Genomic DNA, 16,334 nt, shown 5'->3' on the forward strand with positions numbered 1-16,334 from the left:
AATTTCTTTTTTTTAAATGAAAGATGTTATGCAAGTCACTGCTGTGCTCTTTCTCTCAGATTATCAAAATCAGCTTTAGAAAAGATCAACTAAATCCTGTCTTCCATCTGCTATAAAAATACTTTCTCCCAGTAGTGCATTAGGTGTGACCCAAAAGAGCTGAAACATTTTCCATAAATATGACTGCACATCACTGATAAAATACAGCCTGCAGGCAGCTACTGGGATTTTTGCAGGATTCTCCCTATCACTTATTTCCAATTCTAAAAAAGTTCTGTATGTGTAACAGAACACATGCTTTACCCTGCCAGGAAAGAAAAGGATTTTTCTGATCAAACTGCAACAACTGATGGGTTTTAAAAAAAAAAAAAAACCAACAAAAAAACCACACACACACCACACAAAAAAACCCCAAAAAACAAAGAAGTTTCTATTGTTTTTGTAACTGATTGCTCCTTCAGCATTCCAATTTCCCATTGCATCTAGATAATATTACCATGGTATATACTTTGCAGTTTCTTATATTTAGCCTGTGGAATACCCCAGGAGTTTTGCAGTAATGGCAATCAGCACACTGCCTCTTCCCCTATGCCTTACATCTTTTCTTCTGTAAATGCGTTAAGTATATGTTTCCTTTTGCCTTTAGTTTGTTGTATTCCTTTGCTTTAACACCGAAGGCATTTTGGGTCTTTGAGTTGCAAACCAGAAATTACAATAATACTGTTTGGTTTGCACAAAATTTGTCTGGCTTTATAATAAGCCCTCAGGATCTCACAAGGAGACTTGCTAAAATGGGTGTTCATTATGTAACCATCTCAAACCCCAAAGAAACTCCTTTTCTCCTCTCTTTGGGAGCATTCCTTCAGTTTCTCCCTTGTTCATGTTTAACAGGGAGGAACTAATTTCTGTCTTTCTTCCTTACAGAATGCAGACATAGAAGGTGCCAAATTCAATCACAAAAGCAGTAGCTGCTTCAACATCCCTCCTGACAGGTTCTTGTAACTTTAGGAAGGCTGGAGGGAAAGGAAATGTGAGGAATCCCAAAAACTCTGCATCAAGAAAAGGAGGAAAGGTTTGGCCTTTCCTCAGTCAGCCATCCAGAAATCAATCTTGAGGGAAGAAAAACAGAGGGAGATTTTAGCTTGTTCTAGCTCACATCTTAAGCCTTTCCCTGCAAATCATAAATGCATATGATGGCATTTAGAGTTGCAGAGGACAGAGCACAGTGCAGGATGAGACCCTGCCTAATGCAGCATAATTAAGAGAAAAGCAGCTCCTCAGTACCTCTTTGTGACACTGTAAAACCTGCCATAACCTGAACCCACCCATCTGCAGATAGTCCCCCCACATTACACACCCATTTACAGAAGCCAGTCAAAACTCTCTTTTTTGCCTCTCCTCACACTTTGACCCAAATCACTTGTGTAAAGCATCCTGCAAAGGGGGTGGGGCAACAAAGCAAATTATAACTGATTAATCACAACTGAATAGTTTTGAAAAGTCCAAGACTTAACAGGGGCAAAGGGAGACTGTGTTATTCAGGTTTCTGTCTTACCGCATGACAAAATCTGCTTGATCTATTTGTTTGCCGCAGCCGCTCTTTTTCAGGATCCCACCGTTTCCCACCACAGAGCATTTCTTCAGTGGCAGCTGGAAGGGAGTAGCCTAGCAACACAAAACAAGGACCAGTTTTACAGAGAACACACACATCTTTGTAGCAGCTGCTCCTGGAGAAGCCAGGGAGCTGGCAGAGCTCAAAGTGAGAAAAGAAAAGGGAGAATTAGGAGCTAGGGAAAAACCAAAGTACAGAAATTAGCTGGTAAGTAGATGTAGGACAGGTCTTATCCCCACTCCCTAAAGGAGGACACAACAGATGTGATACAGAAGATAATAATATTTCTGCAAAACCAAAACTGCCTAAGGTCCTGATGTAGATACTGACCAAGCCAGGCAGTCAGAGTGAGCTCTCTCTGTGGTTGTGTTGCTGCGATGGGCCACTCTGAAGCCTTAGGCAAAGATATTTAGAGCTTGACAGCAACTCCTTAAACACTCAGCTGCCCTGACACAGGATAAATTAAAATTAGACCATTTTAACTAAGGAACTCTTGTAGCCGCTTAGCAGGGCATAAAAGAACAAGGTCAAATTGTCACGCTAGCCTATGCATCAAACACAGTAATAAATCAGATCTGTGTAGTTGTCTTCATTCCAGAGGATCCCAAAATTACGGGTGGGACATGTTCCTGTTAGCCCCAAGTCATTCACTTTTAGTGAGGTCAGGACAGTCATTTAAACAGCACACAGTGCAGCCCAATATATAAAAAACAAAGAGGTGGTGAAAATACACATGAATTTCAAGCAGTGTGATTTAGTTATAGAATGGATTTATTTATTTTTTTTTACAACACAAGAGTGAATATTCTCTTAAATAAAAAATTCGTACACAATTTTTTGCATTATCAACCCTGTCAAAACCTGTCTTTGCAGTAGAGACAGAAGGACAGAAGTTACTACACAGGTCTCCGGGAATGCAGATGCCACAGCAACAGGATGCATCACCACAAAACAATTGTCTCCAGGAGGAAAAGGTAGAATGGTGGCAGCACTTGTCCTCATTTACATGTACAGAACAACACGCAATGTTAGACGTTGAACATGTGTTCACCAGGCACTGCAATAGTGTACATGGTCCAGAAACAGATCCAGCATTATAGCACAAACTGTATTTGTTAGGAATTACCTCAACTGTCTTACTTCTTCCTTAGATTTATTTGCTTTATCTTCTTTTCTCAGCAAAGTAAATTCCATTCAGCCAGCATAAAGCCACAACCTGCTTTCTAATGAAAAACATTAAAACATTTTTCTAACTCTGGATTAAGATATGCTAAAGCAGAAAAACAAATTTTAGTTTCCTGAAGCCCAGCCACCATTAGGAACCCAGTGAGTGACAACATGGCAGAGCAATACTAAGTATGCAGCTGCACTCTTGTTCTGCATCTGCCTTCTCAAGAACAGTTTTTAATTTACACAGTTATTGAACTAGGAGCATATCTTGAGATTCAAAGGACGTCTCATCTCTGAGGTGACCCTGACCAAATGAGAGCTCAGACACTCAGTAAAGGATGGGGGGGGAGGGGATGGGAATCAGAGGAAATGTAGAAGAGATACATCTTATAAATAACAGTACCTTTCTTATTCAAGATATATCAAAGCTCCTTCCAAGACAGCTAGTTATACAAAGGCAAGACTGTGACAAATCACAGACAAAGGCAGCAGTCATTAAGTCTTGCTTTTGAGAGTTGTGGACACTCTGTCCCATAAACTCTGTGGCTTTAGTACATGTTGAGTGGCTTTAGACACCCCAAAATAAACATTTAGGAGCTATTAAATGCTTTGAAATTCTCTGACTTGCAAACAGCCTTTGAGATTGCTTGAGATGACTTGCTGTCCTTCAAGGGAGGCTAATGTCCTATTATGTTCAAAGATGATAATATTAGTTGTCATTTGCATACATAGTTTTGTTTCTGTCATGGTGTGACGTGAAGCTTTGAAACTCTTGTCCTTCAGAGAGCCCAAGAAACAAAAGAACAAGATCAGGGCTGCCAGGGTGATTTAGGGGAGCCAAAGGAAAGTAGAAGGAGCAGGTAAAATCACCACAGTAGTTGTCCCTCTGCCTAACCTGCAAAGAAATCATCTCGCTCTGTGGACATAGGAGGAAAATGAGGCTGAATGCAGTTCTCTGTGAAAAGCCAGCCCACACTTAGGCCTCATTCAGCAAAGTCCTGTAAAGTTCACAACATGGCACAGACATCAGACAGAATCTACACGCCAGTTTACCTTAAAATGTTCAATGGGTGCATTTTCCAGAAGACCATACTTACAGACTTTCCACAGACATTATGCAAAAGACCTAGCTCCAGCACCATAATGGGGTGGGTGGGTTGTAGAGGCCTAAGAATTAAGTGTCCCAGCTGCTTGCTGGGATTTCAGCTCCTTTGAGCTTAATGAAGAGCAATTGCTTAGAATGACCTGGGAGAAACCTGCATTTGTTATCTTGCACATGATTTTTCTTCAAACATTTAAATCACAGATCTATATTATTGCTGGGACTGCAGGGGCATTTCATGAACTCTGCCCTGAGCTTCTTCATCCAAACAAACTGCCTGCTCATACACAAATCATGCAAGCCTTGAACTCAAGTGTTGTCCATAAGTAACTACAAAACATATGGCTCCTTTTTCTCTCTACAAAAGCCATTTATCTTTTCCCTCTCTGCTGCAGGATATTAGTGTGATGGCACACTTTCCTCTCCCATCCAAAGGATACTCATGGGACAGAGCACAGATAAAGCCACTTAGAGGCTCTTCAAAGCTAAAATGCTGCAGGCTTCATTCTGTGACTTGCCATAAGCACTCATCTCATTCCTTCCTTTGGGCTGCCCAAAACTGAAGGTGCAAAAAGCTTAAACAAAATTGCAACATAGTTAACCTAAAGGTAGTTCCAGCCCTAATGTGCAATAGAATTACTTAGCTTGTTACTAGCTTTCCACATCACTCCTGGGCTTTGAAGATGTTTCCCTGCATCCTCTAGCTGTTCCTACAGTTGGCTTGTCAGGGTATGCACTGTGGATTTAAGGTTGAATTTAATATTTAATTAATTATCAAACCCTGGAGTTATTTTATCCCTCTAAGGGTAAAAAACCATCAAAGAGAGACTCCAATAATGATTTGTTTCCCCATGCCAAGTGATCCTATGCTATCTTCATAGTGTGGGTGATCTGCCTTCAGATTTTTTGAACATTCTCTTGGGGTTGAAGGATTAGAAGAATGCTACAACTTCCTCCAGAATTAAACCAGTTGTACTTTTTTGTAAAATAGACTTGGGCATTCCTTGTAATTTCAGTGAGAGGCAATTTTCAGTCAGGAGTGTTAGACTTCTAAGATGATGGTGCTATTTAGAGAGAATACTATATAGTAAACCCAAGTTTGCTTCTAGGTTTCTATTACCAGAAAAATATGTTTCACAGGACTTACAAAAACCTCCTCATGCTTTCCTTCTTTACCTCCCACAGTGTAACTCTTTGCTAGGCAAACTGTCAGTACATAGCTAACAGCATATAAGTTCTCACATTGTGGGGACCCAGCTGTCATCTATGCTAAATGCTCACAAAAAGCTCAGTTGTTTTTCTCCTTAGAATTATAAAGGTGACCTAACAAATGCTCATTTCGGGCTGTAAAGCTGTAACAAAAGCATTTCCATTAATATTTGTTTCCTGAAACTCTTATTTTCATCGTCAACACATTTGTTATTTTCTTCATTCATAAAATTTTAACAAACAGCTGGAATCTTGTGGGTGGACTAGAAAAAAATAGCACAGCAGCAGTTTACCTCATGTGATAGAGAAAAAGTAAAAATAAAGACCAACTCATCCCCACTTTTTTAAGCAATCATTACCCCAGAATATGCAAATATTGTTAACTAAAACCACCTTGCATATTGGAAATAAGTGGGATAAAGTCCCTTAAAAATTAAGTTTCAAATAATTTCAAAAAGGATTTCATAAGGGGGTTTTAAAAGGCATCTCCAAACAAAAACAAAGATGGAAAGGCACCATTGTTTCATTTTCCCTGGTTTAAAACAATGAAAATCCACTGATAATCAGTGAAGATGTTCCAGTTCATATTCATCTAAACAAAAGAACCTGCACATACCCCTGCAAATTCAATGACAAATAAGCACACAAAGCAGTTAAGACTCCCAATTGAATACGGGACTAATTTAACAAAGCATCTATCCAGCAATTCACTGATTAGTTTCATCATTCATCTCAGCAGAAATAAACCATTGTCATCAGTTAAAAGAACATTACACAGTACTAACAAAATACAATTTATTTTAGATAATGCTACTCTAATTCATTTTGATTTCATTGTTACATTGCTAATGCATTAATTTTTGCCCACTCTCTGCCAAAGACATTAATCAGCGACCAAGTTCTTACTGTGAAAACAGGAAAAATTACAATATTCTGCCTGATTTAACGCTGAAGATGTCAAAAACATTGAAAACACTGAGAACATAAATTAGATATTTTTTTTTTTAAATAAGCATCTTGAATTTGCAAGAAATGCTGTGATTTTACTGTCCCTTTTGAGAAGGCAGAATCCTCATGAGCCAGCAAAACCCTGAGAGTTAATGAGAAGCCAAAGTCTGCTCTTAATAAAGCATTTTCTTGCACCTTTACACAGGATGCAGCTAACACTTTAAAGGCTAGCTCTTTATATGTCAACCACAGGCAATGGGGCCTCAGTTTTTTATACTGTCAGACATGGCAGGGTGGCAAACACTCCTTCTTCATTGTTTACAAATCATGTTCGGTCTGATGGGCCTTTTGTTCCTCCTACAGAGCTGTCAAGACATGACAGCTTGACAGCAACTGGCTCCAAAAATCATCACTGTCGGGGAGAGAGTATTTTCTATAGGGGAATGCGGAGGGTGGCTGTGGTTCCTTGCACAAGAGCCAGAGCAAGAAGCAACTCTTGACAGCAAGGTAACAAACACCACAGAGGCCGGGAGGAGCTGCTCCTCCTGAAAGAGAGAGCTTTTCAGCCCACCTCCTACACTACACCGCCACAGGGAGAAAAATAATGTTCTTCTTTCTATCCTTTAAAAGTAATTGTTATTTTATCAGAAAAATACCTGTTTTCACTTAAAAAAAAAAAAAAAAAAGAAAAAAAGTTGAGGGTTAGCATTTTTCTTCTGTGAAAACTGACTTTTTTATTTTATTTTTTTTTTTAAATAAAAGATGGACCTTTTCTCAGGAGCAGTTCCTTTAAAATTGGGTGCACTGTTATCTAATAGGTCTCACATGTAGGAACTTTTCAGACATTTTATATCATAAACCTATTTACTTTCAGCCTGGCCTTTCTTTTCATAGTTACCAATTAAAATAACTGCACAAAGTTTGAAATGCATCTAAAATATTAACAATAATTTAGAACTTGCTTTTGAATATAGAAACAGAAGAAACATGGATGAGAATGAAAGTGTCTTGAGGGCTGGAAAGTGAGAAAATCTTTTCTGTATCATAAATCTTGAGCAAATGTTGTGGGCTGGAAGATGCATGAATTTGAACATATCAAGAAACCACACTGATACTTTACTGGCAAATTTACTAAATTCTATATAATTCCTAAATTATTTTGTGTTCTTGTAAAACTGCATTACAAAAGCACACTAGTGAAGCTGTGGAAAGTTATAGTTTCAATGTGCAAAATCGGTCAGAACCACAATGTATGTTCCATTGAGAGTTGCTAAATGTGTGTGCTAGCTGTAACTTGTACAAAATTCTCTACATTCCACTAATACGTGAAAAAATGTGTGACATTTTAAGCAAGAAGCAAGCCAAAAACCTTGCTGTCACAAAACAGAGGGGTGGATATAAGCATACTTACAGTCCTTTTGTGGAACAGTTTAGAATGAAGCCCCTGCCAGGCTGATCCCAGGCATGTAGCACCCTATCCTTTTTGTGTATTATAATTATGAATATTAATAAATAAGCCAGGTATGGTTTTTCAAATTCTGGACTCCTACTACCAAATCCCAATATTTGATTACAAAGAAATTACCACAAGTAGAAACTGTGATGGTGACTATGAAATCCTTCTAGGAGACAAGAAAGAGATCCTACCATGGACCTCCAGCTACCTTATTTTTTCTGCCCCCTTCCCCCCCCCCCCCCCCAGTTTCTTTACTCCCCAGGGGCATTGCCAACTAACAAATACTGAAATCTTAAGGTCGTTGCTCATACAAAAGAGAAGTGGGTCCAGGAGGGGCAAGCTTCTCTGTAGGTCCACGCAAGCATGGCTCAGTCGTGACAGCAGTGTCTTTATCAAGGACTGAAGTGGAATTAAACATACAAGCTCATGTAAACTTTGTGCTCCTCACAAATACGTACTTCAGGTAGTTTGACTTTTTCTTGAGGTTAATCTCTCATGAAATATTTCTATGGGGACACAGGACTGCATAAGACCACTTAGGAGACTGAACACATTACTTTGCTGCTTCAGGAAAACTTCTTATATTCAGAAGAATACGTGGGTTGTTAACTGCAGAGCGACCACACGCCAAAGAGAGAACACTTTGCAACATACCTGCATATTCACAAAAAACCATAGAGTACCACTAACTAGCTGGCAGTCACTTTAAGCTCAAGCTGTACTTTAGGAACTTCAAAACGGTGTGATCTATAATAGCTTTCCACCCAGCATGAAGTCACTGTAAGTGAGTACTTGCAGTGAATTAAAAGAACATTTCAAATTGCTACTGTGGCATTTAATTCAATGGAATCAGCCAGCACAGTGTGGGGATTATAAGGAAAATAAAAAATAAAATATAAAAAAACCCAAACCATACACATTTGAAGATTGTGATGGTTTTAGAAAACAGATTATTGATGGTGTATCATAAACAGCATTTTAAACAATGAATGCTCTAGGAATGTGAAAAGAATTCTCCCTTATAAGACAAAAGAGACATTAATGGGTGGGAAAATGCAAAGTTTTGGAAGATTTCTGGATCCAAAGTTTACGACCTGCAATGCACTAGGACCCCAAATTTCGGAGTAAAAATGATAAAAACAAAATATTGCTTCATGATTAATTAAAGAAAGAAACCTACTGGGTGTGGGGAGGGCGTCTCTTATTCTGAAAGATGTTATAGCTTTCAACATTTTGACATTCAGGAAGCCTCAAGAAGGACTTGAGCTGCATTTAGTTGTTCCACGGAGCAACCCATTCCATGGAGCAGCCCAGTTTCATGTAAGCTCTACAAAATGAAAAAATAAATGCACAAATTCCTCAAGAAACAGCTTGACCAGAATTTTTAAATAGCTGCCTCTGTTGGCTTCCCTAACTGCTTGCTCATACACTTGAATAACTCACTTGATTTTTTTCTTTTTCAATTCTGTGTGGTAAGAAGGATAAACTTTGATTCATAGGTCAAATCAAATTCTGCCAACAGTCATTTGCTGAGAAACACTCAGCAAATTCTTCTTTTCACCTGACCACCTGCCATCACCAGATGCCATGACAAGCTTGGAGGAAAACACCATCCATTGTGTGGGGTTCTCAGCCTTGCCAGCACCCTCGGAGGTAGGTACACAACACCCTCTCACTTAGACTGCAGTTGACTCAGACTCAAATGCTTGCACTGTGCAGCATTTACACACCAAGCAGCAATTCACCCCCAGTTCACTGGCGCTCGATGGCAGAAAAACATGTGGACACACCAGGTATTCCAGTGGTTATTTGATATTGCACTCCACTGAAAGCTTAGCAGCAATCCCTTACCTTTTGGGCTTAGAGAGTGAACTTTCAGATGCTGGTTTTGAATAGTTTGCCCATCCTCCACTCTTTCCCTGTTCCTTTCTTAATCTGCTCCAAGTTTGAGCAGAAAAAGCTAAGCCCATCAAATTGTATACACCAGGGCTGCATTGACAAAATGCTCTCAGCTGAAGTCAAAAAAAGTGCATCAAAACATTTTTGAGTTTTGACTAAGCATTTCCTGGAAAGAAGGGTAAGCATAAATCATTACTTCAGGAGGAAAAAAACTTTTTTAATGTCTTGCATGTCTATTAAACAACAAGGGTAGTTACTATTTTATAAGAGTTTAATGAGTTATTCTGCATGCCTGGCAAAATGCAGTGTATTCTTTTAAACTAAGATCCTCCATTGCAGCATACAATATCCTAGCTAAGGAAGTTACTGTGCATAGGCGCACATTTTAACTTTTACACACAGAAGTTTTTGTTACAGTAAATAATTATTATATTCCAGTTAGAGAAATGTAGACAGAAAACAAATATGATTGCTCAGTGAAAAAGTCCTCCAAATCTGATGTACTTTCTCCCTCAGCAATTTCAGGATGAAAGAACAGTAACAAACCCAAACAGACTAGGGAAAATTGAAGGGTACCTGCTTACTTATAGCTGGTGTAGTAATAAGTAGACAACGTACTCTCACGCTGAATTATTCTCTCGTGAGAGTGTGGGACAACACAGAGTCAGCAAAGATAAGAAAGTACTTGGGAATTTTGCAAGACCAACTATTGTTCAGTAAGAGGTAGTACTCATCACTTATCTTCCCAGCTTTACAAAGGATTTCTCAATGCAGTTTCATATATGTACAAGGGTATTGCCAGGACCAATCCACAATCAAACGCATAGCTCCTAAGCATTTCAAGAGTGACCCTAACCCTGCAGAACTGATGCAGGATGAATGTTTCTACAATCTCATGAGCAGAATACAAATGCTTGCAAAAGACAACAACAGCCTGCATTGAACGTGGGTGGGGGTAGGAAAGACAGCATGCAGGAGGACTCAGAAGAAGGTGTCAGGAAATCCATCTGCATGTATGTGGTTGATTTATTAAAAAGCTCATCCAGCTATAGAAACACAAAGTTCTCTAAGATGTTATTAGTAGCACAGAGTATATGTAATAAATAAGGTTAGTTTCAGCTCATAAAAAAAATATGCAGGGCTTCCAATTCTACTTGTATAAAGGACAATAACACTCAAACAAAGGAATGGCGCTCTGAATTCCTGAGGGCCCTCTGGTCCTGCTGATATGAATAAGGAGCTGCAGTAAAGGAAATCAATCAGCTTATATAGGCATCAAAACAGGGATTTAGTTATCATGTGATAGATACCAAATTTTAAAGCTCTAGCTTTTATTTTTTACGCTGTCTTAAAAGCAATATACTTCCATTTAGCTGGTATATTAAACAATAAGCTTCTACAAGGAAAAGCTCCACTAATCAAAAAACATTCTTGCCTTTGCTTTACCCCTAAATAGTTCAGATGAATCAAAGACGTCTTTTTAACTAGTGAATCTCAATAGACATCAAAGACAACTAGCAAAGATTGATCTCTCTGGGAAATTTACAATTAGAGTTTGAGCAGAGTTTAAACATTGAGATTGGTTTCTGGCAGCATGGAAGCACTGCTGACTTTGTTTAATACTTGCAGACGCATTTTTTTTTTTCCTTCTCTATTAATAAGAAAAATTAAGCCTCTTAAGAACGCTTTACCTACAGATATGGAGGAAATTCCTAACTACTTTAAGACAAATTTCACAATACAGATGAGGACCTATTTACTGATCTTTTTTGGTTAAATAAAATCATTTTCTCTTATTATAATTAAGTAAACGTAGTTAAACAGCAAAGAGAACCACAGCAAAGAAAGTATACCTAGGAAATATTTTAGGGGTTCTGGTATTTCAAGCTGTTTAGAATAGTTTACAGGTAGTGATTGGATGAAAAAGCCTTATGATACTGGGCTGCCTAGAAACATTTAAAAAAATCCAACATGCACTATCATCTTACAGAGCGAGTGGGTTCATTTAAATGCACTACTGAATTGGTTGAAACAATAGCATGAATCCAGAGAAGTGAGCAATGACTTTTTTTCTTCCCCATAGCACACAGTCAAACCAAATACATAAAATACACTAAGAAATAAGAAACAGTTTGAGGAATCAATAAATGTACCCAGCTTCAAAGAGCCATTACATCTGTGTCAGGTCAGGAGACTGCATCAGTCTGTATCTTACATCTTTAGCCTATCCTTCATCCACAAACCTTGATGGCATGTGAGTTGGCTCATGTAACTAACACCACAAGAAAAGTTGACCCATAAGAGCTGGAAAGCAAATAATCATAGGCAAGGAAAACAACACAAAGAATTTTAAGGATTGCACATGAAACAAGGGTATAAGTCTTCATTTTGAGCACTATCTTTCTTTAGGGCAGTCTTTCTGCAAAAATGTAGAGCCAAGGTTAAAAGACCTTGCTGAAAACTAAAGAAAGTGGTTAGCAGCATAACTGGATTTACACATAATGAGTGACTACCAAATTGTTTAACAAGGAATGTTTACCACAAAAGGTAGAAATTAGATGAAAGTGCAGTGACATGCAATGTCATGTCCAAAGGTTATGAAAACAGAAGGTTAGAAGTCCAGGGAGGCAGAGGGAAAAAGCTGTTACGATTACAGAATCAGTGAAATTTCCATAAACTATTTTTTCCAGTAATGAAAACAAAACTCTTTAAAACATATTTTCACCTACAGGCATGGAGTAATTCATGACTTTGTTTGAATAACTTATCATAACCTGATTTGAATAAACAACAATTTCTGTATCAATAATAAACCACTTAGTAATATAAGATTAAAATGGGGAAAACTGTCATTTCATTACATAAGGGTGTAGGTTCCCCAGAAAGCAAACACAAAGTGTCATTTGTTGCAAGCCTACACAAAAGTCTGTTTGGGGCTAGCTCTTCTGATGAGAGCACAGCAAAACAGAGCGGGGTTAGCTTCAGGGGCCAAACCCAAACTAAGATTGAGGTCTCAGAAGTGTAGTTTTCACATCAGAGCCTGAAAATTAGAATTCAAGTTAAATTGAGCACACTGAGGCAACTGCAAGTCTGCTGAAAGGCAATACAGAATAAAATTAATTTCACACAAAGGCATGCCTTTTTCTACTGACTTGGTGCTTCCCTCGGTTTTAGCATCATATAATTCAGGTAACCTAGTCCAACCTTCTACTCCAGTTTAAAAATTGGTCAATATATGCTGGTTTTTACTTGCTTCAGTGTCTCTGCATCAGTTAATTAAGTCTTTAACTGTCACTTGCTGGGTTGTTTCGCTGACCATCCCCTGCAGCGAAGCACCTGGGGTCAGCACCCTGGCGAGCTCCGTGTCGCCGCCGCTCCGCACGTTGGTCTGTCAGTGCCGACAGTCTGTCCCATCCGGTCCCATCCCCCGACCCCACCGCTGGCGGCTGTCAGTCTGCAGGGATGGTCCAAGTACTCGTCAAAACTATTCCAGTCTACATAATGGGAAGAGCTACCTTTTGGATTTGGTTTTCATAGTAATAACGAACTGCATAGCTGAGACAGCTTTTAATACTTTTTTCACATCTTGATTATCCTGACCAAATACAGCCCGTGTATTCTTGACAGCCCATTTTTGGCACATCTTGCTCATGTCATTCATGTTCTACTTTCCATTCCATTTGTCGGGGGGGAAAAAAAACAAACCCACCCACAAAAAAACCCAAAACCCCACCACAAAACAAAACAAACTCCAAACTCTTAGAGGCATAATTACATTCACTGAGAGAAGAGGTTAAAAAAAAAAAAAAAAAAAATAAAAATACTGTGTTACCCTCTGTTTAAGGTTGCAATTTGGAGAAGACAATGTCAAAAGTTTTAATGAACTGCAACTCTCTTCTGCCAGCTGAACAAAACACTGCAGAAATCAGAGTAGCTACGAAGACATCATATTCTTGTTTTTTTTTATTTATTTTTTAAGTTATTGTTAGACCTGACAAATAGTTTTTCATCTTTCCATTAAACTAAAACTAACTTTATTTTTCACTAAAAGGTATTCCCAAAGCACAAGCAAATCCAGGGCAACCTAATGAATGTCAAGATGACTCACTCTGCAGGAAGCTATTAACATAATAAGAATGCACTGGATTGATTACTGCTGAGCGCTACAGACCAGCAAGCTACTCGAGGTCTAGAGGGTTTTCCCTCCTCTTAGTTTTGGGGCCTGCTTCAGCCCCTTTCAAACACTAGCCTGGGAAGAAAAGTTTCCTAACAGTAAACATCTGGGCCTTGTGTCTTGGAAGAGGAGAGTGGTAAAAGAACAAAGGACTTGGAGTTTATCAGTGGAGAAGGTCTCCAACTGGGATGACAGGTCATTAATTAGTCTCATGCTGAACCCAATCTCAGTACTTGCTAGCACATAACACTAACATTCAAACATGACAGACATAAACATCTTCTTCCCAGACTTCTTTCTCTGGCTAAGAAAACCACCCCACTCTGCCTCTTATACTCATTGTACTGCTTTAGTTTTCATCCTTTTACAAAGAAGTCTTAGAATAAACACCGTGATCTTCTACTCTTTGAAAACTGACTTGTCTGATTTTGATACTCCCCAAACTTTATCTTCTAATTTTTCCTTTAGCTTTCTTTATTCACATTAGGAATCTCATGGAAATAGACAACACGGGCTTGTGGTTGGCTTTTGATCAGACACGTAACTGTGTCCTCTAGTTTCATCTTCCCACAGTATCTCTATTTTTAGAGCTCTCTCAGTCAGTTAAAGAGAGATTCAAGTGTTGTTGCTCTCCACTCATGTCTGAATAGCCTCTAAAGGGCAGACTTAAAATGACATTGTGAATGTTTACATTATATTTCTTCACAATTGTATCCAGCTAAAAATTGTCACACATACACCACAAAAAAAAAAAAAAAAAAAAGAAAGAAAAAAAAGAAAAAAAAAAGAGAGAGAGAGATGCTTTTTCCCCTCAGGATATAATCTCTCATTATCTCTCAAAATATGACCCAAGAAAGTCAGATTAGGTTCTTTTCCCTTTTTGTATTTTACCATCACTGAAAAAGATTCTGCACAAGTGGACCTCTTAGGTCTTCCATTTTTGTGCTGGTCTCCTGACAATGCCATTCATGATACCCAGAAACAAAAGACTATTAGACCATTCCACTGTAACAACAATACTGTGCTTTTTTTTTTTCCAGTCAGTAAGTGCAATGACTTCAGAATATGCAGAGGACAAGTAGATTAAATAGATTCTTTTTCCCCCCCTCTTCTACTCCTAATTACATTTTCATGCCCTTCAACATACCCTTTTCACCAGCAACGAATGCAACTCTGTCTTGGATTGCTATAGCCTACATTTTCTCATCTCTTTTACTCAGCTTCTCCATTGCTTTAGCAAGTCATGGCATGTTCGGGTATTCACCTTCATTGTTTCTACCACCAACACAGGTTAAGTTATGTAAAACACCCATAATAAAGCTTATCTGTCCGGTGCATCTCCAAGATACATAGTCAAAAGCCATGGCTGGCTTAACTGCACTGGGAGTCCTTTGCACGCCCATCTGAAGAAGGAAGCTATTTGCCAAAACACAACAAGCCAACACAGAAGACCATCTGGGCACAGCAACATACTGCGTACGTGGTGGCACTAGCATCCTGCAACCACATATGGGATAGTGTCATGGTCATAATCCAGTCCATAAACCAGAGCTGGAGGCCATATTTCTGACCTGTCTCATACTGTCACACTGAGCAGAGTACTTTCTGAGGAGCGGCTTTACCAAAGACAAATTGCACTAGTTTTGAAGGCAGGAGGCTAAAAGCAAGCAAAAGAGGAGATGAAGAGAATGCCCTGGAATGTGCTATGTCCTGGAAAAAACATTGCTAATACCACCAAACTTCACCTCTGTTATAAACTGTGTTTGTCCCCAGGATTTACACCACTTGTTTGGTGTAAAATATGATCAGTTGGGCTGTCATCTTTGTTAAAGGCTAGTGTAGAGATAGCCTGGATGTCCATAATAAGTTTATCAAATCCGAGGCGTCTAGTTGGGAGGATAGTAAAAATCTAGGAAAGGTAATGCTCCTTCTTGAGCTGGAGTGAAAGACCCGTGGGTTTTGATGACAAAAAAGGCAACGTGGAAATAAAGGTCCCGCACAAGATTGGTACTCCCTCAGCCCCTTGGATGTCTAGCAGAATAATAGCACTACATAAAACTGCCTCAAGAGTCTGATAATAGGGATCAGTCTTACTGTATAGAAGTTCATACATATAATACCTTCCTTTCCTTCCCTTCAAACTCACATTGTTTCATTTCAGAGTTAAATCCCAAAGTGAAACCTTACCAAAATTACTGAGATTCATTGAAGTTTTGTACGCAAATCTTGGAAACCTGTGAAATTTGCAAATAAATTACAAATTTTATAAATTAAATCAAGATTCAGCTGAAAAGCTTATGGATATTAATGAATTAGTGGCCTGCATTTTTTGTTCACAACAAAGTCCAGTTGCAAAGCTTCCATTTAAGCAGTTAAAATTTTCAACGAGTTTTAAGCCAGAAGAGGATAGTTGGAGATAGGAATTGACTGGCAGATACTGCACTCCAAATACTGCAGTGAAGTGAAGAGGAGGTTGTTTTACACCACCATGCTAAAGATAAATTAGCAATGAGTCTACATCGGAATTCAAAATGGGCAAGTCTTTCACATTGAGTTTGACAAAGCAGTAGGTCACAGGCTACAGTATTTTGTTTAAATCACTTCTCCCACTCCTTAAAATTCAGACATCCAAATTCACCACATCAAAGAAATGCTACACCTCCATTGAACTTGCAGTAATTGATACGTAGCGGGACTCCACACAGAGCTACAAGCTTGCTGCATTCCCAGAGATCTCACAGAACAAAACCCACGTGCCTCAGCA

The 16,334-nt window shown here is 38.8% G+C and overlaps 1 protein-coding gene across 1 annotated transcript in view; it reads right to left on the bottom strand.

The window, feature by feature from the left end:
* The window catches only part of ST8SIA1 (ST8 alpha-N-acetyl-neuraminide alpha-2,8-sialyltransferase 1), a 132,003-nt gene that overhangs the window by 64,522 nt on the left and 51,147 nt on the right, over positions 1-16,334 (bottom strand). Inside the window, exon 3 of the mRNA XM_030479544.1 lies at positions 1,556-1,665. Within this exon, the coding sequence (XP_030335404.1) occupies positions 1,556-1,665 (110 nt within the window). The remainder of the gene's footprint in view (positions 1-1,555; positions 1,666-16,334) is intronic.

Source organism: Strigops habroptila, chromosome 3 (genome assembly GCF_004027225.2).
Source record: "Strigops habroptila isolate Jane chromosome 3, bStrHab1.2.pri, whole genome shotgun sequence".
Lineage (NCBI taxonomy): Eukaryota > Metazoa > Chordata > Aves > Psittaciformes > Psittacidae > Strigops > Strigops habroptila.